We start from the raw sequence: 22,703 nt of genomic DNA, 5'->3' as shown, positions 1-22,703 counted from the left end.
CACAACAGCGTGATTGGTAGATCTGTTACGAATGTGACATTAATTTCAAATGGAGCCAAACGGAGACATTTGCAAGCCATACCCTTTTATTTTTCACCATACCTTTAGTCTCAAGCAACACCTGCAAACTGGTAGTACGGGGAGCCAACACCTGCAAATGGGTATCACAGGAAGCTTCGGTGTGCCAATAGTGGTCTGATTAAATTTCACACGCAGGCTTGATTTAGCTGGGTCAAGATGACAGAACCAAGTTCTCAGCTCCTCCACTATCAGAGCTAAAAATAGCTCCCACATTTGCTTTAGTTCCTACTCAGCACTGGGGAAGTGGACAGTGTATGTATACTTCAGATTCAGCCCTGAGAAAAGTATCGATTGACGGAGACAAAGGTGAAAGGAGAATATGGAAAAGACACAGGTGAGACCACTGTGCTCAGGCAGGCAGTTCTGGGAAAACAAACAAGGGACAGCTACTCATGAGACCGGTGAGTCATAGTGAGTCCTCCAATGAAAATCGGCGTGAGAGAGACTTTTGAGGGGGGTGGGGGTGGGGGGGGGGTGGCAAGCATGTTAGGCACGGGGTTGAGAACACGGTAAAGGAGAGTTATTTGCTCTAAACATGCAAACCCAAAACAACTCAGCAGTCCGGAAAGAATGTCAATTGCTCTCACGAAACTCTGTGTTAGCAGAGTAATAGCATGGCAGCCTAATAGACTACAGTCTGTGTTGTTTTTTTGGGGTTTTTTTTTTTTTTTTTTTTTTGGTGTGGTAGTCAGGCATCAACAAGACAGTTATTTAATCTGGACATCCTGTTTCCTTTCAAAACAGTTGTGTTTGATGAAGGCCGCTGCTTCACACATAAAGCAGTTGTGCCTAATCTCCAAGGCAGCTGTTCCATTCACGGACACTGCGGCGGTTTTTGGCGATGGGGGGGGGGGGGGGGGGGGGGTGCTATTTTGAACGTGTGTGTGTGTGTGTGTGTGTGTGTGTAAGTCTAGCAATGACTCAGATCTCTCTCTGTCTCTGCCACCTGCCCCCTGGGTGGGTTATAAAAAAGAAAAAAAAAAGAAATGAAAAGAAAGGAAAACAAAAGAAAAAGGGGGGAAAAGATTATGGCAGCAGTGGTGAATCGGGTGCCACAGGCACACATGAGCTTTGGACAGGGAAGACTGTCTTTCACCACGAGATCAATTCCACTGAAGTGCTACCAGTAGGTTTTATACACACCACACACACACACACACACACACAGAGTAAGTTGCCAACGCACACTCTAAGTTACCAACAATAGGGGTTGCAGGGTGGTCAAATAAGTATTGCTTAAGAGCATTATCTTCTTTTAATGTTTCACTGTGTCTCACACCAGTCAGTCATTTGATCATATGACAATATGTTCATAGGTCACATGTCGTGTGTATTTTATGTATTCGTGTTTGTGTGTGTGTGTGTGTGTGTGCATACATGCGTGCGTATGTGTGTGCGTGTGGGGGGAGCATTGTGTTAAACACTGTGTTCAAAATTTACTTGTGCGCGAGCACACTTGTGTTTTATGTTAGTCTGTAATGTAGCAGAGAAACTCTACTCTGCGTAACTATCAACAGATAACACACCAAACAGAAATTCTGGGCATCGCGTGTCCCTAGAGTTTGGGTGCGGCCTCAGAGGGTTGATATTCAAGCATAGCACACCCCGGAGATGGGTGTAGGTAGGGACACGACTTGTCTGCTGGAGTGTCAGCTTACTCTGCCGAAACACAAGCCTGCCTAGTAACATACACCCTCAGAACGGAAATCGCTCTCAATCAAGGCCCTTTTCCCCCCCTCAGAGCGACAAAATTCAAATACCGTCGGACGCGACGCAAAAGTATCAGGGTGCACCGAACCTAAAGGATAACGCTGCCGGTCCCTGACTGTAAAAAGCCCGACGCACAAAGAGGCTCCAGAGTTTCATATCCGCAGGTACACGGAGGTTATGAGTCTGAGACAGGTCTGGTGTGCCAGGGAGTGGTTGGCGCCAAGCCCGACTAGAGCGGGTTTGACTCTCTGAGGGCAAGCTTGGCGTCGCAGAGCTCAACACACGCACTTCCTCTTCCTGTACCAATCGTTCCAGCCGTGGTCACATGACCGCTCTCACGCTGATTAAAAAGAACTTACCGAACATTGAGTAGAGTCCCAAAGCATCCAAGTTATGTTTGGAACTCCTGAGTGATATGCTATAAAAAAAAAGAATTTAAAAAAAATGGAGTTTCCAACGCTAATTTTTCAACCGATGCCGTATTAAAAACCAAAGCGTGGCGATTAATAGCTGATCTGTCGAGGAATCTGTAATGTGTTGTTATTGAAATGACATCACCTTCGATCAAATCTTATTTGGAAGCTGCAAAAACTGGTGATCAGTTTTCCTCTGAGAGCATGCAATGATAAATCAAAAAAAACAAACAAACAAAAAAAAAAACACACAGATAAGGAAAATTCACTTCTCATTTATAAAACCCAGAGGAAGCCAAAAAGTGCACACATGCATCATTTATCAGATGCTGCAAACACAAAAGTTCCCTCTTCTCGGAGCTGGCAGTCATGAATGACCTGCTTTTACTCAGAAATATCAAAGATTCTCAGGAAACGATTTTGCTTCTGAAAACACTTTGTTTTCCCCGATAACACCACGGCAGATTATAAGTGGGATAAAACCAGAACTTCGTTGGCCTCACTGTATGCTACAGTCTTACACTTTTTTTTTTCTGACGCTCAGAATTTATTTTTTTTAACCTGTAGTCCTGTAGATTCATTTCATTTAGAAAAGTTTATTAATGTCTTTGAGGCTTTCTTAGAAAAACCACAAAACTCAGATACCACGCTACTACCCAGCATGCAACACGTTGCTGAGAACACTGATAGTTACTTCAGCAAGACAATGCTAAGAATTCTAAAACGTGTCAATTTCAGCAATGAACGGAAATTACGCAGAAGTTACACATTACACAGAAAACACCACTCTTAAAACGTCTGACCTCAAAAAAACATCAATTATCAGTTGACCTTCAGAATGCAAACAAGGTCATTTTCTCTAGAACTTGCGTCTGTGGGTGTGCAACCCCTAAAGAACATGCTGTACATTGAAGACAACCACAGTCTTTTTTTCAGTCACTCAAAAAACCTCAACGCTGGTGCGAAGTGTGAAACCACGAGCAGCGCAAAGGGGAAATTCAAACGCCTAAACACTATTGGGTTTTTTTTGTCTCTCCCCCACCACAAGTGGTTGTTGCTGAGGGAAAGAAAAAAAAAATCTCAATGAAATCTTGTCTCTTACTATCAAAATACGCAAGAGCGCAGCAACCTGCTCTCTCAAGATCTGTCATCAGAAAGTTTTTTTTGTTTTTTCTTTCTCCCCCCCCCCTCTCCCCGATTTGGACCGCCGAGTCACTCATAACCTTACATTTCCGTGTCATATGACAGTCACCGTTGAGTCGCAAGGTGAAAGGTAGACCATATTTCCGCCATTTACGTGTGAAGACAGCCACCTCATCTTCCTCTCACTATGATGTGTGTAGTAGTAGTACGTCTGGCGACGTAATATGCTGAGAAGAGACTGCAGTCAGTGCAGTTTTTCTCATAACCCCAAAAGCACCTCACATACGGCACTGACGCACGACAACGAGGCGCAGTCAAAACCCGCCGCTCAACGTTTTTAGATAATCAAATCATGATTTGTAAATGTGTGAATCGACGTGAATATACGAAACGCAGGAACATGCGTCAGCCGAGTTCCCAGATTACAAAGGAGAGAAGATGTGAAGTTGTACGACGGTTATTTAAAATGTGTCGCCCTGAGCCAAATAGGGAGGACAATAACCTAATCGCTGCCATACTCACACACACACACACACGCTTCGCAGCGGACCTTGGAGATAATGGTCCAGAGCAACACATTTCCCTGAAATACTGCGGTCGCGCACCCCCCCCCCGCGCCTCGGCCTGCAGCCAGACGACCTGGTTTGGGTAGGGGGGGCACAGGGCACAGGGAAGTCCGCAGAACCGCCCGCATACAAAGCCAGGGTGACTGTGGGTACACAAGGACCCTGCCAGGAAAGAAAAATCAAAAACAAAACAAAACAAAAAAAAAACATAACACATTTTTAAATGAACTTGATATGACAAAACGAGAAACGAGAGAGAAACCTCTCTAAAAGACACACTGAACGTCTGTGCTCTGCCACAAACTTCTCACTTTTTTTTTTTTAAACGCATGAGAGTTGCAATATTCACTGAGTCCTTTACGAACATCGGCGTGCTTCATATTAAATTCCCCAGAATTACTCTGTGTGTAAATTTTCTGATAGATGCTTCTGATCATAACAGCAACTCTGTCAAATCAAAACTATTTTAAACACACACACACAAATATATATATGTGTGTGTGTGTGTGTGTGTGTGTGTATATATAATTTCATATTTGTGCAATGCATAACAGGTTTAAGATCATTTAAAGGAAAGAAATATTTACACTGCTGTCAAGCAGGCCTCAGGCTAAAGTCAAGCACATGTCAAGCACAATGTGAATGAGGTTGTTAAAGTCAGATGTAATGTATCTGGGGAGATGTTAAGGACATGAAGTAGAAGTGCTGAAGTTACAAGCACGTCTTTTCTTTTCTTTTCTTTTTTTTTAAGTTTGAGAGGGAAAAAATGCAGAGTAATATAATCTTGAACGTGGTGGTTTAATGCTGGAAGGAGGAAGAGCATGATTAAAGCTGAGGGCACACAAAAATGAGAACAGGCCTAACATCAAAGAGGGCAAAAAAAAAGGAGAGAGAGAGAGAGAGAGAAAGAGAGAGTGAGAGAGAGAGAGTGTGTGTCTGTGTGTGTGTGTGTGTGTGTGTGTGTGTGTGTGTGTGTGTGTAGGCAGCGCGACCGTTACTGAGAGTAAGTTCTGCACCTGTGACAAAGCTACCAGGGTGACAAAGACAAACGCAGGGAGCATGAAGAACATCACAGAACTTTCCATTCACATACAGTCACAGCCTTCACACGCCCCCCCCCCCCCCCTCACCCACCACCATTTCCCCTCCAGCCCATTCATATCACAAATACAGAAATGATGTGTCATGAGCGGAGTCTTGCCCCATATGGTGAGGTATGTGGAGGGCAGAGCTGTCAGGACCGGGCCTGAACGGAGCGGCGTAAAAAACCAGTGTGAGAGGGACAGAGAGAGGCAGGTGCAGGGGGGGCGGCCGGCGAGAAGAGCGCGCATTCTTTTGATCCCCGAGTGTTTGTGTTTACATAACTGCATCTAGTTTGTTTACTTAGGGTTAATCGCGTTCCCAGAGGGAAGAAAAGAGAGCAAAGAGGTCGGAGTGAAAGAAAGAAAGAAAGAGAGAAAGAACAAAAGAAGACGTTGGGATGTGGTGCGGTGAAAGCGTGGAGGAGCTGGGACGAGGAATGAGACTGGGCTGTGCTTGTCCTGACAGATCCCTGATTATGAAGGCTGTGAAGAGGCTTAAAGACTCTCCCTTACTGCACATGTATACACCTGTACACACACACACACGAACACACACACACACACACACACACACTCACTCTCACATAAACACAAACACACATTCATACACACATGAACACACACACACACACACACATAACCAAGTTACCCCACTTCAAAGAGCTACTTCTGTGTAGAGCCCTGTAATATCTTGGATTTGTGTATGTGTGTGTGTGTGTGTATCTGTGTGAGTCCAAAAGTGTGTGAGTGTGTGTGTGTGTGTTTGTGTGAGACAAGAGTGTGTGTGTATGCGTGTGAGTCCAAGAGTGTGTGAGTGCATGTGAGTGAGTGTGTGTGTGTGTCTGTGTGAGTCCAAGATTGTGTGTGAGAGTGTGTGTGTGTGCGTGAGTGTGTGTGAGTGTGTGTACGTGTGCGAGAGTGTGTGCGTGTGAGTGTGTGTATGAGTGTGTGCGCAAGAGTGCGTGTATGTGTGTGTGTGTGTGTGTGTAAGTGTGCTGAGTCCCTGGTGTATCAGAGGGTGTGTAGGGAGCTCTCTATGACGCATGTTCTGTACACAAGTGCGAAAGGTGCGAATAAAAAGCCCATTGCAACAGCATTGGCACTCCCACTTCCGTTATATGTAGGGCAAGGAGGAAAGGACGTGACCAGGGCAGTGAAGCAACACCGGCTACAGTCAGAGTCAGAAAAATGTCCTCGTGGATTCCAATCCCATTACCAGTAGTGTCTCTTTTCTGTATCGTCAAGTACATTCCACACTCACTATCGCTCCCATTCACCTGTAAAATCCGCTGACGACTCTGACTCATACACTACGTTCTGAGAGAGCTTTGTCTCTGACACTTTGTTTTTTGTTTTTTTTTTGTTTCTTGAGCAATTTCTCATTTACAGCTTCCTCAAATGTGTTACGACAGTAAGCAAATAGCCCTGCTGTTAAACAACTGTCTTCGTTCTCCCTAATAAAGAGGATGCATTGCAACAGAACTCAGTGCCTTGCACGGTGGTAACATTTGGTGCCAAACTTTGGAAGCGCTTGTGAAAAAAATGTGAGGCACACAGAGAATTGCTCAAACGTATAGCCCAAGGAGTGGAAGAGCTGAAATCTGAACGACGAGTCTGCTTTTCACGGCGGCGTTGACTGAAACCTACAGGAATGTTTGAGTGTTTACAAAACACGAGCGAGGTGGTGGTGGTGGTGGGGGGGGGGGTCCAATTATCATGATCAGGCAAAAAAAAAAAAAGAATGTTCTTTCATGAGATGACTTCTGATCATTCAGCACAAACAAACCATGATGGGGTTTTTTCCTCTCTTTCTTCCTTTCTCTTTTTTTTTTTTTTGATGCGTCATCGTTTCATCAAAGACACCAGGCCAGAGACTGGATTTAATGATAATCTCCAGGGTACGACGTCAATTTTCCCTATTTCACTGTGTCTAAAGGTGACTGTGAGGAAAAAAAAAAAAGACACTCCAGGCCTGACTGAGAACTGGAGGAGCACATGATTAGAACAATAGTAATAGTGGGAGAGGAGCCATGGTGAGGAAAGAGAAGGAAAGTACGAGAGAGAGAGAGAGAGAGAGAGAGAGAGAGAGGAGAAGAGGAGTGTTTAAATAAACCCTTCCACACAGGGAATCGTTTAGCTTCCCCATCATTCCAGTGTGGAAAAAATCTCAGAATCATGTCAGCAGCTGTGAAGCCCATAAAACAGCGCAATTCCCCCCCTCCACTGCACCCCCCCCCCCACCACCCACCCCATCACCCCCTCCCCCCCATCTCCCCCTTTTTTGACAATAGCCGTCTGCACCCACCGACCGGCCCAGAAGCTTCAGCCGTTCGATAATGGAAAGAAAATAGCGGACATTTTTGTGGCGGGCCGCAGAAACCAGAACTGTGCAATAAAGACATGCAGTATCACCAGAGAAGAGGAGAGGATTTTTTTTCTTTTTTCTTTTTTTTTTTTTTTTTATAGAGGAACACACAGATGAGCCGTTTTCAGCGGACTCTCTGGTTCTGGCAATCTTAACCGACATTCTAAGATCTCGATATTACTTCCTAAACATAAAAGTGAAATATGAAAGTTACTACAGGGGAAAATAAATAAATAAATTCTCGGAGACAGTAAATAGAAAAAAACAATTTCGAGCGTCGAGGGCCCCCCCCCCTTAATTTAACATGCTTAAGCCTTATTCAGAACTGCCTACCGGCATGTACACGATTTCATAAGTGTGTAAGTGGACAGGTGGGGCACGTGGAAAGGGGGGTTGCCGGGGGTGGGGGTGGGGTGGGGTGTCTGACATCCTTTTTTGACGTGGTTTACACCACTTTGGAACAGTGTGGAGTAAGAAAAGGAGGATCTGAAAGTGCTGTACAGAAGACGGCGGAACGAGCGTGTGACACCCAGTTTTTTTTTTTAACGTAATTTTCTTACTCGTCTCTTCACGTAACTAACGCCGTTCACGTCTTTTTTTTTTTCCTTCCCCCCCCCCCCCCTTCACCACTTCTGTTTTCAGTTTCAACATTCACATTCAATTTATCGAGAGATTCTTTTACCCAAAAAATGTTCCTTTCTTTTTTTCAGTCATACGTTTTCATGATATAATAGCATATTTAATCAATTTTAAATGAAAAACAAGCAACATCTTACAAGGGTACAAGAAGAACATTACAAGCTATGATGCGATTTGGGGCTAAGTGAGGATGTGTGTGAAAGGGGGCTGACATGAGGAATCTTGTGGTCGGAGTTGGAGCGCGTGGGGGGGGGTTACGGTGACTCGTTTTGGGTGGTGCGGGGCTGAAGGTTTAAAATGAATAAGTTGTCAGTGTGGGCTGAAACACATGAGATCATCCGAACTCCTCCACCCGCGGTCGTCACATCAACCCGCACATGACCCAGACTCTGGAAACCCCTACATGGGGTACAGGACTCCCCAGTGTCTGCGCGCATGCGTGCGTGCGTGCACGTGTGTGTCTTGGGAGGGGAGGGGGGCAGGGGCGGAGAAAACCTGGTGAGATGAAATTTCTGACTCATAACATAAAGCGACGAATCCATCTTTTTGCTTTTTTTTTTATTCCGTCACATACCTGAATGGCCTGAATGTGAATGCTGCTCTTTTACATCCTAAGTGCTCCGGTCAACTTTGCACTGGCCTTTCATTAGTCATCAGATTACACATCTGTGTTCTCTAACTGCTTTGCTCTGAATGTTTGTGAAAAGGGCTGGTTAGTGCTCGACGCTGGACAGGGCATGAGTAAAGCTTATGTTTGGTTTGATTGTGTTTAGTTGCTGGTCTTACTGGAAACACACTCTCATTCACTGAGCAGTAGACTCCATTGTTCTCAAATCCAGCAAACAGAGACGGATGGTTTTACGGATCGAATTTACTCATTAATAGATAACAAACGATGCTGGTAAATTCTGAATCAGTGACAGGCAGACAAGTGCACGGCACTCTGAAACCCAAACGTGATGCAAAAAAAAAGAAAAAAAAAAAGAGGGTGATGTGTTCTCTTGTTCTCCTCTATGAAATGCTCAAGTGTTTCTTCTCTAAATTGCCCTGCCCCTGCCAAAGCAATGGACAAGGCCGGGGAGGCCAATTCATAATTCATGAGTTTCATTACGCGAGTCGCTGTGTTCGAAATGCTTTGGGAGAGGTTGCGCGTTGCCAGGCGCTCCCGGTTAGCTCCTGCCCGATCCTGGCTGGGTTGGATTCGGGCCCCGGTAGCCCCGAGCGGCCCTGAGTGGGGTCTGGTCCAGAGAGCTTAGACTGACTCCGCTAAGGTTTCACACAAGCTGTCTTTTAGCAACGCCTGTCGACTTCACAGCAAGATGTGACTGTGCTCTATGCTAATGCTCATTCTGGCATTTGGTACAAAAGGACGTGTTTAGGATGGTTGAGAGATGGAGAGAAGGGGGGGGAGAGAGGGAGAGAGAAAGAGAGGGAGTCTAAAAATAATCCCCAAATAGTTTTTCTGTCTTGGTCGCATTCTTCAAATGACTTGCGCGTGAGAATGTTATTAGAAGCTATGATTCAGCACAGTTACGCTAACAGACGCACACACATAACACTGCGTCTCTTATTCGCACGTCCAAATGACATTTCACTTTGATTGAGAGTACAAACCATGAGCGAGTCACGAGATGTTTGCCCAGTGTCTTGTCACTGACTTGCCCATGAATGGGTGGGAGAGTGGATCAATGCTAGCACTTGTCTTTGTGTTCGTGTTTTTTTTTCTCTCTCTCTCTCTCTCTCTCTCTCTCTCTCTCTCTCTCCCCTCGCTCTCCCCGGAAATGAAGGCTTTTTTTTTTTTTTGTCCAGAATTTTCCGTCATAGGTCAAAATCAGAGAATGCCGCTTTCTGAGAAACGGTGGTGGGCACGTGTTTGAGTCCGTCTCAGAAATTAAAGCAGAAAAACGTAACAATGCGTTTGTAGAGTCCAAATTCACAAATCATATCGGCCCCGCATATTTTCGCTCCACCTAATCCGTCACTTTTTCGACACACACACACAATGCTCTTCTCTGATAACCTGGAAAAAAAAAATTCGCTGCATCTGGTTTACGTCGACGAGATCCTTTGGTTTGACCTTTCACGCCGAGATTACGAACGCTCTGAAACTCTGATAGCGCTCTCAGAGGAACGACAGGGCATAGGGAGTGCTTATAGCCTCGGAGCAGGATTATTCCAGTTACCTTCATCCCAGAAAACCAGCCTTCCCACCTGTCAGTTCCCGCACATTAATTAGGCCGAGCCAGTCAGGCACCCGCCCCCCCCCCCCCCCCCCCCCCCCACCCATCTTATCTGTTTCCTGTCCTGGGCCTCAGATGCAGTTTCAGAGGCGAAAACAGGTACAGATCCACAGGGCTGAGTCAGTGCCTCTAGCACTCGCTCCGTTCGGCCCAGTGTACAAAAAGGACACGCTTGATTAAAGAGGTCCATTGTATTCAGGTTGTTGAGTCAGCCAGGGGGAGTACAGATCGGAGACACAGGTGCTCGGTTGTGTTAAGAGCCAGGCCTCCGTACTTGTACGTTATGACATGATGCGGGGGGGGGGGGTTTGATGGTGGGCAGGAACCCCTTAATGCAGCGACGGGACCACTGAAACGCCCTCTTCTCCATCTTAATCTCTCACACCCTCCTACACACCCACTCTGTCTCTTTCTCTTTATCTCGATCTCTCCCTCTCTCGCTCTCCATTCCCCACACTCTTCTCAGCAGCGTGTGCTCTTCAACCGAGAGATACAATGACAGCCTCCTAAGAGTTTCCAGTTACTGAGAGTAGGATCAGACACACACCTAATAGTCAGGAGGCAAGAGAGACCCACAGAGAGAGAGAGGGAGAAAGTCTCTTAGTTCATTTGTGGGAGTGCATATATCTGTATGTTTCTTGGCTCTTGGACAGAGGAGTCTGTATGTCTTTGCTTCATGTATTATGCGTCTCCCTGTGAAAATATCTGAATTCACATGTCTGGAGAACAGGGCTGGACCATCTTCAGACAGAGTTCACATATAGCCCAGTGAAATGGATGCTGTAAAAGTTTTCCCCGCTACATGGTGACGGTTGGTGACAATTTAAGAGAGATTTTGGGGGTTATAATTACTGCCAATGAAATTTAATTTCAGGGGCTTCAGTTTGGCTGATCTGCGTTGCACTACACAAACGTTTGCCTGCAACGTGTAATTTTGCAATCTCAGGCGAAGCTTAATATAGAGAAATCCAAAGCATTTCCTTTATTTAGCACGTGCCACAGGGGGTTATTTGAAAAAAAAGAAAAAAAGACAAGAGGTTCTAAATAACCATGATTAGACAGTGCGCATGCACATAAGTCTTTCTTCAAATCCCTGAGCTTTACTTTCAACACCTGACGCTGTTTTACAGTAAAAATCACACGAAAGAGAAGGGGCAAAAAAAGAGAGAGAGAGAGAGTGTGAGAGAGAGAGAGACAGAAAAGAAAAGAGATTATGTACTGGGTTTGAGAAATGCTTGAGGAAAACACAGACGCGGCAAACTTCCAACTGACAGCTTTCATCTGCCTACAAATGTGTGTAATGTGGAATATAATGTGTCTTCTAATGCTTTCTTGTTTTTGATTCAGAGATAAATACAGTAATTCTCAAACTGACCATAATTACTTAATGGCAACACCCATTTACTGAATGTAATTTAAATTGTGGATGACTCAAAAAAACTCTCTCTTTGAATCACTTAACGCGCTGCCGACTTGCAATCATCTGTCACTTGTCAAATCCAGAGGGAACAACTAATCGCTTTTTTCTTTTTTGAATTAAGAAAACACACACACACACACAAATCACAAACAAATGAAGATTTCAAATGCAATCTGATGTCAAGTTAAAAATATTCCTCCCATTCACACAAAGGGAAATATTCCAGGCAAAGTTTTCCTTACATCCCACCAAACGCTAATCAGCTTTTCTTGAATGGTAGTTTTAAAGATCCTAAGCTATGTGTGGGCGCTGGAGGTCTTACAGAGATCTCCGCTGGGAACAGAAAGCTATTGCTCCCTCGGGGGGGGGGGGGGGCTTCCAGACATCCCTCAGATACTCCACCTCACCTCACGCCGTGCCTCGCTAGAGGGACACAAAAGTCCCCGCCATACTGGTTCCCATAGCTCTGATGTCTATGCGTGGGTGTGGGGCTGTCTGGTCAGATGGAGGGGAGGGGGGGGGGTAGGGTGGAGGTGAGGCAGAAATACTGACTCATGCCTCTAGGCACCCAGAGGACCGTTGCTGCAGACATAACAGGCATCTGATTAAAATCAGATCCACTTGATTTAGATCCATATCGTGTGGGTTTTGTCTGGATGATGTGTTGCCCTCCATGTAAGTTGGACTGTTCTCAAAATTTCTTTTCACTTTATGGCTCACTGGAACACCAATGAGACAGACTCAATTATACACAAAAACATAAAATATTTGGACCAAAAACAACTACAGAAATTACCGCGCACACAAAGAATGTTGTCGTTCTCTCTGTACACAGTGGTCACAGCAGTTGTTACTGGCTCCCTCTAGTGGACATTTGTGGGTACTTCACACTCCATACTTGCAATGCTATATCATAGATGAGTGGTTCCTCCTCAGAGGAGAGTGTATGCACTATAAGGTATGTGAAACAGTTCCCCGCAGATCTGTCACATGACCAAACACAGCAGTGGGGAGGAGGAGCCTTACCTAAGTCGAGCAGTATGACATCATGGTGATGTCACCATATATACATTGGCTCCCTAGTCATACGTACACGCTAGCACTGCAGAACACCACATAGTACGTGTAAACCCTACCTTTAGACTGAGATAGCTAGCCACATAATACTCCCTAATGCCACTAATTATCATTAACTCAGACCAAAACAAGAGACATGAGGACCTTCCCTTTAATTAAAAAAAAAAAAAAAAAAAAGGATTTGAGAAGGATTTGATCTGAAACACAGCATCTACTGGTTTATACATGTCACCAAATCCTGAAATAATAAGTGAAAAAAAGAAAATTTAACGAAGGAGCGTAACCATGTTCAGATATTCATTGAACCACATTCTTCAGTTACAAACCTAAAACAAAGTAAAGCAACATAAATGGCTGTCAGTGACAAAACATCTGACGCACGCACTAAAACAAACTCATGCTGCACTGTGGTACAGAAAACAGGTATATGGCGCCATCTAGTGGACACTGAAGAAACAAGCAATTCGAGATAAGGAAAGGGTGAGAAAAAATGTGACACGTTTCCCCTTAAAAGCACTATGTATACATTTATACGTACGCATACACACATATAGGGAAAGGAAACGCTCCAATGTGTAAATAACCATTTGTATTTGGAACGAGTGGCAGTAAAGGGTGAAAACACAGCCCACTGAATCACCAAAACATTAAAGTTTTCCCGTAACCCCTCTCATTTTACAGAGGAGGGCCGGCGAAAACCGTGGTGTAAATACATGACACAGTGTGTCAACTCCTCAGGAGCAAAGCCATTCGGCGTTCGAGTTTAACTAGGCTGCACTGCGCCTGGGTTCGTTCAGAACGTGATCCAGAGTAATAATCAACACAACTTCCTTGAGTCATCTGACAAGAGAACGTAGCAGCAGTTTTTACGAGAGGTCTTACTGGCAGGGTCAAAGGGTTCATTCCAACCAATATGAGGGCTCTAAATTACAGCGAAACACAGTAAAACTGCAGAAGTCTTGTGGGTTGTGCTTGTTATATACAGTCTAGAAATCCCAATTAGGCCATGAATTTTTCCATGTGATGAACATCCATCCCCATTCCTTATTCTCTCCCACAGACAGCTGTAAAATCTACACCATGAAGACAAATTAAACAACAGCCTTCTGCCAGCAGCTAAGGATCACTGCATTAGCGTACATTTCATGAAAAATCATTACCTTCAAGCGTCCTCTATTCTTGACTTCAGGTGTGAAGTGGTGTAATTTCCTGTTCACACCAAGCAGAAAATCAGGTAAGAATTGAACCTTTGCTGCCTGGCAGCACAAGCTCATGCGTGTAGGTAACGAGGTGAGACAAGCATGGGTATTTACAAATTAGAGCTGTTCATTTCCGGATGAGAAAACCAGTGGGAGAAAGGAACCCCTCAAGCCATTGCTGACGCTTTTCATAACTTGATGCAGTGTCTCGTAAGGACCACTAGATGGAGCCATTGCTCTATCCAACGAATGGAAATAGCACCTCTCCAAAAAGGGAAAAGGAGTAGCCATGGACACATAAAAGGGGACACATAACAAGGCTATCAAATTACATCTAGGACAGGAAAACACGCTTTCCAAAGGAAGTCGAGTACTTTCTACGAGTCTTTCGTAGACCGAATCCAAGGCGCGCTTCAACGGCAATGTTAAAACTCCGTAGCTGTTGACAGATGGGAGACTGTGTGTCAACACAGAACTCTTTAAAAACTACCAGATGTTTGGGACGTGCTATCTGTTCCAAAGCAAGAGTCCATGAATTTCAGCATACAACCACTAGGTGAAAACATATTGAGGGATACAGAGGAAAAGGAAGGCAAAAGGAAGGGAGAAAGAGTGAGCATGTCTCTCTCTCTCTCTCTCTCTCTCTCTTTCTCTTTTCCTTTCTCTTTTTCTCTTAATCTCAGTCTCTCTCTCTCTCTCTCTCTCTCTCTCTCTGTGAGTTTTCAAGTGTGGTTAAGAGAGAGAGAGCGAGCGAGGGAGAAAAAGAGAGAGGGAGAGAGAGAGAGAGGGAGGGAGAGAGAGAGAGAGAGAGAGAGAGAGAGGGAGAGAGACTGTCCTCATGTAAACCTGGGGTCAGTGAGTGCACCCAGCACCTCTCGCCAAATGACGGCCGATCCTAAACACGGCGTACCAACACACTGAGAGAAACCAAACACCGCTTTGCCTCCTTATCGAGTTCAACACACGCACACCAAAATACTGCCAATATCACACGCAAAACACACAATAAACCTCAACACGCGTACACACACACCCATGAGACATCACCTATTCCCGGAATACAGTTTTTGTACGTTTGGTGGAAGCATGGAAGCACAGGCATCATAAGTGTTACAGGTATGCAAACACTTTTAGGTACATACAGAGTATAAAGATCTATGACAACATGTGCTCTTAGACTGACAGAAATATACATAAAAAAAGAAACATGGAATCATTCAATGTGCTCCTCTCATTTCAGTCAATGGCAGTGATATACATAAGCACATTCTTGTAACTTTAAGTCAGAATCTAAAAAAAAAAGAAAATGTAATCAAATTTGGCTCAATTCAAAGGAGTCCTGGCTCTTACCAGGTAAAGCAGGAAGGTTTGTAAACCCAGTCCCCAGTCCTATAGGTGACAGAAAGCCCATGTCTACCCAGTAGTAACATCACCAAAACCTTCCTGTCCATGTGCTGCACACACTGCAAGATTGGAGAACACGGCACACGAGCATAAAACATAGAGAAACAGAAAGAGAAAGAGAGAGAGAAAGAGAGAGAGGAGCAGGGAGAAGAATAAGTGCGTAGAGAGTATGGGGGGGATTGAGTGCATGTGTGTGTATGTGTGTGAGGGAGAGAGGGAGAGAGAGAGAAGGCGTGTGAGACAGGGAAGGGGGGGGTGGCAAGAGAGAGAAAGACAGGGAGGGAGTGAGGAAGACAGAGGGAGAGAGAGAGAGAGAGAGACAGGGAGGGAGTGAGGAAGACAGAGGGAGAGAGACAGAGAGAGAGAGGGAGGGGAGAAAGAGAGAGAGAGAGAGAGAGCGAGAGAGAGGGAGCAGGACCCTTGGTGTAAGCTGCCGCCTGTTGCTTAGTCTTTAGAGGACAGAGCCGGAGGGTGACAGAGTTCAGAACGCTGAGAGAATGAGAGTGTTATTCTAGCCTGGGCTGCCAACTATTACACAACACACCAAGGACAGCCAGCCCCCTCTGCGTCTCTATCTTTCCCTCCATCTTTCCTTCGGTCTCTAATTCTCTCTCTCCCTCTCTCTCTCTCTCTCTCTCCCTCCCTCCATCCCCTCTCTCTCTCTCTCTCTGCTCTATCCCTCTCTGTCCCCCTCATGCGAACCAATACCTCTCCATGACTTGATGAAGGGTATGTTGTTTTCCAACGGCAGCAGAATTTACGGGCTAGATTACTATGGGAACATCAGGGGTTTCTGGCAGTGCGCTCCACTTCACAAGGAATCCAGCAAAACAAAAACAGCACACGCAGTTCCTCAAGTCCTCCTCTTCGAAGCTCTTTGGGCATTTTCAGCTAATCGCGTTTGACCCTGCCCACCTCTCTCTCTACGTGATTCAGACGGGCTGTCAGACACCACATCGCCCATGCCGTCTCTCATAACAGTCTCTCAAATGTCAGGCTTCTCTCCTCATGATATACCCCGTACAGCCTGAAATACCTGCAAAAATACCTCGATTCCCTTTAAACTGGATCCCACGATGGAAATACCACTTCCATACTTAAGATTTTCAGAAAAAAAAAGATCCAGGTATATACTTTTAAAGACGTAGTTCTAAATTCCATTATATAGTTCCAAGTTCTATCCAAATTCTATACAGTTCTAAGTTCTTTTTAAGGGAGGCAGGTGAAGAAGATGTAACATGTCTGTATGTGTATATATATATATATATATATATATATATATATATATATATACATATAAATTCATGAGATGAGTTGAGCTGTGTCACATGCACATTCATGGATCTTTTTTGGGGGTTTTTTATGTTGGTTGTTCACCTGCTGGTGTGCTCTTCTATGGAGCAGACAGCGTGGGCTGAGGTGATGAAGAGGAGCAGCAGAGGAGAAACCTTTCCCCTCTGTTGCCCCAGGCCAGGGGAAAAGCGTAGAGGAGTGAGTGAACATGGGGTGAGGTGTTTGAGATAACATCACTATGCTCCATGGCTGAACGGCCATCTGAGGGAGGGAGCTCGAGCTTGTTTAAGCGCAAAGAAACGCCATTCAAGTTTCCCTCTCTCTCTCTCTCTCTCTCTGTCTTTCTCACTGTCTCTCTTTCTCACTCCCTCTGTCTCTCTTTCTCTCTCTCTCCTCAGATTACTATAAAGAGGTCATAGATCAGAGACAAGGCCATAACCAAGCTGTGTCATGTTTATTCTATATATACGGAAGCAACGGAAGCAACAAAACTGACAAACTCATCAAACGACACAACATAAGCATATTCAGTAGAATCCAGGGCTATACCAGTTATGTTTACACAACTGTCTAAATAGTTCATACAAAACCCCACCCTGAATGTTTGTGGTTCTCCACATCCTTTTATTATTTCAAAAACAAACATTGTCGCATGAAACTCAAAAAGAAAAAGAGAGAGAGAGAGAGAGAGAGTGAGTTTATTAGCTGAAATATCTGCGTTTTTCATCAATATAGAACAATAACGTGTGCTAAGCCAGTCAGATCATGCCACGGTGTCTAAACACAAACATTAGTCATCGAACAAGCATTTCCTCACCATCGTTAGTTTCTTTTAGCATGGCCGGCTCAGGTCTCCCACTCACTGTGAATCTGACTCAAACTTTCTGATGGAAATTTCCTCTTCATTCAAAACAAAACAAAACAAAACAAAAAAAAACTCACGCAACCAACAAATAAGTCACTGAGAGTTTTTTTTCTAACTGGCAGCTTCAGCCAAATCAGATTGTAGAAGTCAGTCGAGTATCAAAGCAAAGTTGAGAAAAGGTAGATGGGTAAAAGCCTCGATTAGCTGATGTAGCTTCTCTCTTTTTTGGGCTATTATTCCTCCCTAAATACATAGGAAGTGCAAGATTCTAGAAATCGATAATCGATATTTGAACATATTTAGTCAATGACTATTTTCATTACATGTCTAATATTCACTTAAAATAACGTATACACTGAAGCCGTGAGTTTATTGTGGTTTCCCCGGCAACCACGGCAGAAGTAACTTAGTCAGCCCAAGCATTTGATGAATTAATGATTGGTGCAACGAAATAATAAATTTAATGTTCGAATTTGTCGGTGTGGTTTTGAACATACATTCTCTTTCCCTGCATGGTTCTGAAATCTGCACGGTCAAATACACCTGCAGCATTTTCACACTCGAACCCCTAATTGATCTGTACAGTCACATTTGAAAGAATTTAAGCAGAACATCACACCCTGTTGGAGTGTGGAAATCCGTGCAAATGTAACTCACGAGTGTATTTCCGTTAAGGAAGTTAATAGAGGAGTACAGCTTGAATTGAAGGAAATATTCTGCAGGTGTTGATTTGTGTGAGGATCCTGTGTGTGATGCTATCAAGTCACATGGATTAAATTCTATTATCATCACAGCCTCTCTGCTACCACAGAGCCAAAGCTACTGGTTTGTGGGTTTGCATCGCGCTGGTTTGTATAACCGCACTTACATTATCATTATAGTGAATTTAAAGAAAAACAATCAAACAAAACAAAAACAAACAAACAAACATGTAGCGCCTATTAGATTCACTCACGACGCAGAGCACCTTTACGCCAGTGAAACCGTTCGGCTCAGGCGAAGAGGAAAGATGATCATTTCAACCATTTTGGCTTGCAAACACTGACATGTACGTGTATTGCTGGTGATAAGGGCCAGTGTGAGAGCTTTGTGGAGGGCATAATCTATTGAAGGAGCACTCACTTCCTCATCCACTCCTTCACTCGAGTGAACACCTCCGGCAGGGAGTAGCACTGTGTGTAAACAGGCCTCTTCCACGGACAGCTTGTCCTCCTGTTCCCTCATCTTAGTCTGACGGGGAAACAGGCTGTCTGCACACAGAACCCCAAAACAAAGCAAAAAAAAACACACTTAAGAGAAGCTAATGTGATATTTGACATCCATACGACTGCAATTTGACCTTTTTTTTCCCTTGATCTACAAACCGTTACCGAAGTCTTTAAGCTTCAGGAGCACACCTGTCCCATTCGCTGCGTGCTCTCTGCTGTGCTGGTCTCTAACCCCAAAGCACCTCTGCCAAAGCTCCGGATCAGCTCCATTCTCAGACATGTCAGTGTGATGAGGAGGAAAACGGAAGACGATGAAAGTGGAAGAGGGCTTGTCAAGTTTTTGACCTTGATAGAGAGAGGTAGACAGAGAGAAACAGATACGAAAAGATATAGAGAGAGAGCATGTGTGAAGCAAGCACAGAGAGAGAGAGAGAGTGAGAATGAGAGTGAGAGAAAGTCTGCTGCGAGTTCTTTCAGTCCTGTCAGTTCTCTCTCGTTCTTTCTCTGGTTCCTCCGGTGGTTGCAGTCATGGAGTCTTTGCTGTGTATGGCAGATTATTGTAACCCAATCTGGCCTGTGTCTGACCCCCCCGATACCGACCTCTTCACTTCTGCCACAGCCGTATCGAAGTGCAAGAAACACATTGTGCACATGGAAAAAACCTGAGTAAACTAGAACGGTGAACACACATTCCACATACTACTACACCCATAAATACCTCTCCACAGAAACCACTACTGTAAAGATGGACATCTTTAATGAACTATTAGAAAGCTATATTTAGGACAAGTTGATCCACAATCTGCACTAAACATGACTTTAAATGACAGGTTCTAAATTAACACGTCACTGTGAAAAAATAAAAATGTCCCGTGCACGTCCAATGGTCTTAAAATTGTGCTCTGTTGAATGAACTACCGTTTCCAGTCTCTCTGCCCTTCATCTAGCCTCTGCATTCTCAAGGACCTTTGAGAGAGGCACTTAACCCCAAGGATGCTGTGTTTCTTTCTCCACTAGCCCTGTTCTTCTGTCCAGTAGCCCTTCTGTGGTTAAATACAGTGGGGGTTTTTTTTTAACAAAAATCTCAAATTTCTCTGACCTGCCTTGAACTACACAATGAGTCCCAACATGTCAGTGTATACCACGCAAGTTCTAATCTTGCTCTTCAACACCCCACTCTCTCACAGGTGCACGAGAAGAGGCCAGAATAGCACGGAATCTTATTTCAAAACCTCCACACATTGCTATTAGGTTATATTGCATTACACAGCTTAAATTAGGTTCAGTCCCAAGCGTTCACTCAAGCCAGTTATTCAATCAGATATTCTCGTCACTTAAGGTGGTCTCTATAAGGTTGAGTTTCACCGTTGCACCTTCGTGCCATAATAAACCTCCCACCGTGAGAGACGCGTATCACTTAATCGCTTACATACGATGTTAGGTGAACGATAAAAGAACAAACGACGGCCTGAGTATAAAGTGGCTTCTCAATTGGTGTCCTCCGTTTGGGCACAGGTAATATCAAACATTTGACATCCATTACTGTGGGAAATGCGGGAAGGGGCGTGGTTTAGGAAAGCGCACGGGAAAGTGCACAGGAATAGTGAAGATAGTAAATGGGGCACGACAGTCTAGTGCGAATTGCCATGAGAAAACCCAACTAATTATATCATCTAATTATAATCACACAGTTTTCCTGAAATATCATGTGGTATTTCTCCAGGGAGTGCACCGAGTCAAAAATGGAAAAGGACCCTAAAATGTAACTGAAATCTGAGTTCTGAGCTGGAAAATGTCCATAAGCAGCATTACTTAGTACTTAACCTGACGATTTGTACTCGTAAGTAATATGTTGTCAAAGCTTGTCTATTAGCGGTACGTATCCTAGCGCTCATCTGTTTCTTTACGACGAAAATGTGGTTCTGGGTAACATTTAGAGCTAACTGTCAATGCCACCAACTTTGATACCAACTGCGTTCTCGATCAAATAAAAAAAAAATGTGATGTGACCAAGGACTTCACTGCCAGCATGATTCAAATTCACACCTTGGGTTCTGCGTAAGCATAATAACCGCTGGTGTATGAGGGGCAGACTGCCAGATGCATTATTCCGGTAACTACAGTGAAAGCTGGGCCAGTAACTGCGTATGTGAGGCATCGAGATTGAAAACCGCAGTACCTCCATAAAACAACCTAATAAGAACTGAGACGTCCAACGTGGTGATGCCTTTGTGTGTGCCAGAGAATAATAATCAGCAATAACCAAAGGAAAAGATGGATATTTATATAATAAATATTGAATTGTGAATATTTAGACATAGTAGTAACATTGATGGGGATCAGATAAACATAAAATATCAAAATGATCGTGTCCTAATTTTATACACACGGAGAGAGGTTATTCTGACATCGAGGATCATCTGTGAGAACTTAAATAGGTTTTCTGTGAAGGAACGTCGAATGACGTACACAGGTAAAAGTCATGATTATTCAGTAAGTAGGTTAAGTTAGACATGGAGAAGTATCTGTGTTCGGGCAAGGATGTCTTACCTTTCTTTTTTTCACTATCAAACTGTGATCGTAGTCTGCAGCAAAGAAAGCCGAGATGCAGTTAACTTATTAAACCATGTATTTCCGTTCATGCGGAGTTAATGGGCCAATCGAAAGTACCTGCAACAGTGACTCATTCTGATAGTCCCTTAAAATTCATCACAAGCTCTATTAATGTTCATGTTACGCAACACAGCGGGAATGGATGATCAAATTTAGACATAAATGTACAAAACTTTTGTATAACTTTGGTCATGGAAAAGACAACTTCCAAGATGGATTTTTTTTTTTGCAACGAGAACGACTGTTTCAAGCATTATAATTAACAGCCAAATGATGGCGCATTTACAACTTTTTGCTCCAACGTCATCAGTAATGGACAGGAACAAGGAAGCGGCATAAGACAGTGTGGGAAGGCCAGCTAGTCATCTGTTAGAAGGTATGATATATTTTTTCCATGTTTTGAGCCGTGAAAACTCTGTAATGTGCGGGGGGATAAATTATAATCCACTCTAAGTGTTTACAAAAGTCGTAGGTTACACTTAAGTCATGCTTTCTTCATCTGGACACGTTCTTCAACTCCTTTTGCGTCAGCTAACTGTTAACCAAACTGTTTAAGCGGTTGTTTCATACGGAGATGTATAGCTGTGGCCAGTGCCAGTTTTACTGAAATAAGCGGATTTGTTTACCATTAGGTTAAAGGAAATGGTGTTGAACAGAGCAGGATTTGGAGCACTTTACTAACGTTAACGTGCAACAGGTTTTCGGGATGGATTCACTGGGCGGTCCGTTGGCTGTCGGGGTACTGGCAAGTTTAGGCTGTGGCATCTTCCTGGGATGGCACACGCGAGGTCGGTTCTCCAAGCCCGTCAGAAGCAGGATGACATCTTTGAACGGCGGAGATGGAGGCGAAACCAGTATCATGGGAGAGAGTGGCGAGTTTAAAATGGTATTGGTCGTTCGGACTGATCTCAAGATGGGTAAGGGAAAAGTCGCGGCTCAATGCTCCCACGCCGCAGTGTCAGCTTACAAGCAAGTTCAGCGCCGAAACCCAGACGTCCTCAAACAGTGGGAGTACTGCGGGCAGCCTAAGGTTGTCGTCAAGGCACCGGACGAAGAAAGTCTGTTAGAACTGCTAACCCGTGCTAGAGAAGTTGGACTGCCCGTTAGTTTAATTCAAGATGCTGGGAGGACCCAAATTGCACCAGGTTCAAGAACTGTACTTGGAGTGGGACCAGGTCCTGCTGATCTTGTCGACCAAGTCACGGGACATCTAAAACTGTATTGAGAGCAAGCTGTAACTGTTTGTATGACACTCAGTTCTTGTGACAAAAGTGATTTGATTGTGAAATGGAGGCACGTAGCAAAGAAGCAAATGTATTACAGGTTTACATTAGGGTTTTTTTCATGGTTTGGCCATTTATTTTTAGAACTGTAAATAAATTTGC

The 22,703-nt window shown here is 44.2% G+C and overlaps 1 protein-coding gene across 1 annotated transcript; it reads left to right on the top strand.

Annotated features, from left to right (window-relative positions):
• Positions 1-21,649: 21,649 nt before the first annotated feature.
• ptrh2 (peptidyl-tRNA hydrolase 2) lies at positions 21,650-22,629 on the top strand. Its single transcript, XM_030793057.1, has 2 exons — positions 21,650-21,694; positions 22,016-22,629. The coding sequence occupies exon 2, from the start codon at positions 22,025-22,027 to the stop codon at positions 22,541-22,543; it is 519 nt and encodes a 172-aa protein (XP_030648917.1). The 5' UTR covers positions 21,650-21,694; positions 22,016-22,024; the 3' UTR covers positions 22,544-22,629.
• The last annotated feature ends 74 nt before the right edge of the window (positions 22,630-22,703 follow it).

Source organism: Chanos chanos, chromosome 15 (genome assembly GCF_902362185.1).
Source record: "Chanos chanos chromosome 15, fChaCha1.1, whole genome shotgun sequence".
NCBI lineage: Eukaryota > Metazoa > Chordata > Actinopteri > Gonorynchiformes > Chanidae > Chanos > Chanos chanos.
The sequence above is the reverse complement of the archived record's forward strand: the minus strand, read 5'-3'. Positions and strand labels throughout refer to the sequence as shown.

Coding starts and splice junctions, on each gene's coding strand:
- ptrh2 (XM_030793057.1), top strand. CDS start 22,025: ATGGATTCACTGGGCGGTCCGTTGGCTGTCGGGGTACTGGCAAGTTTA.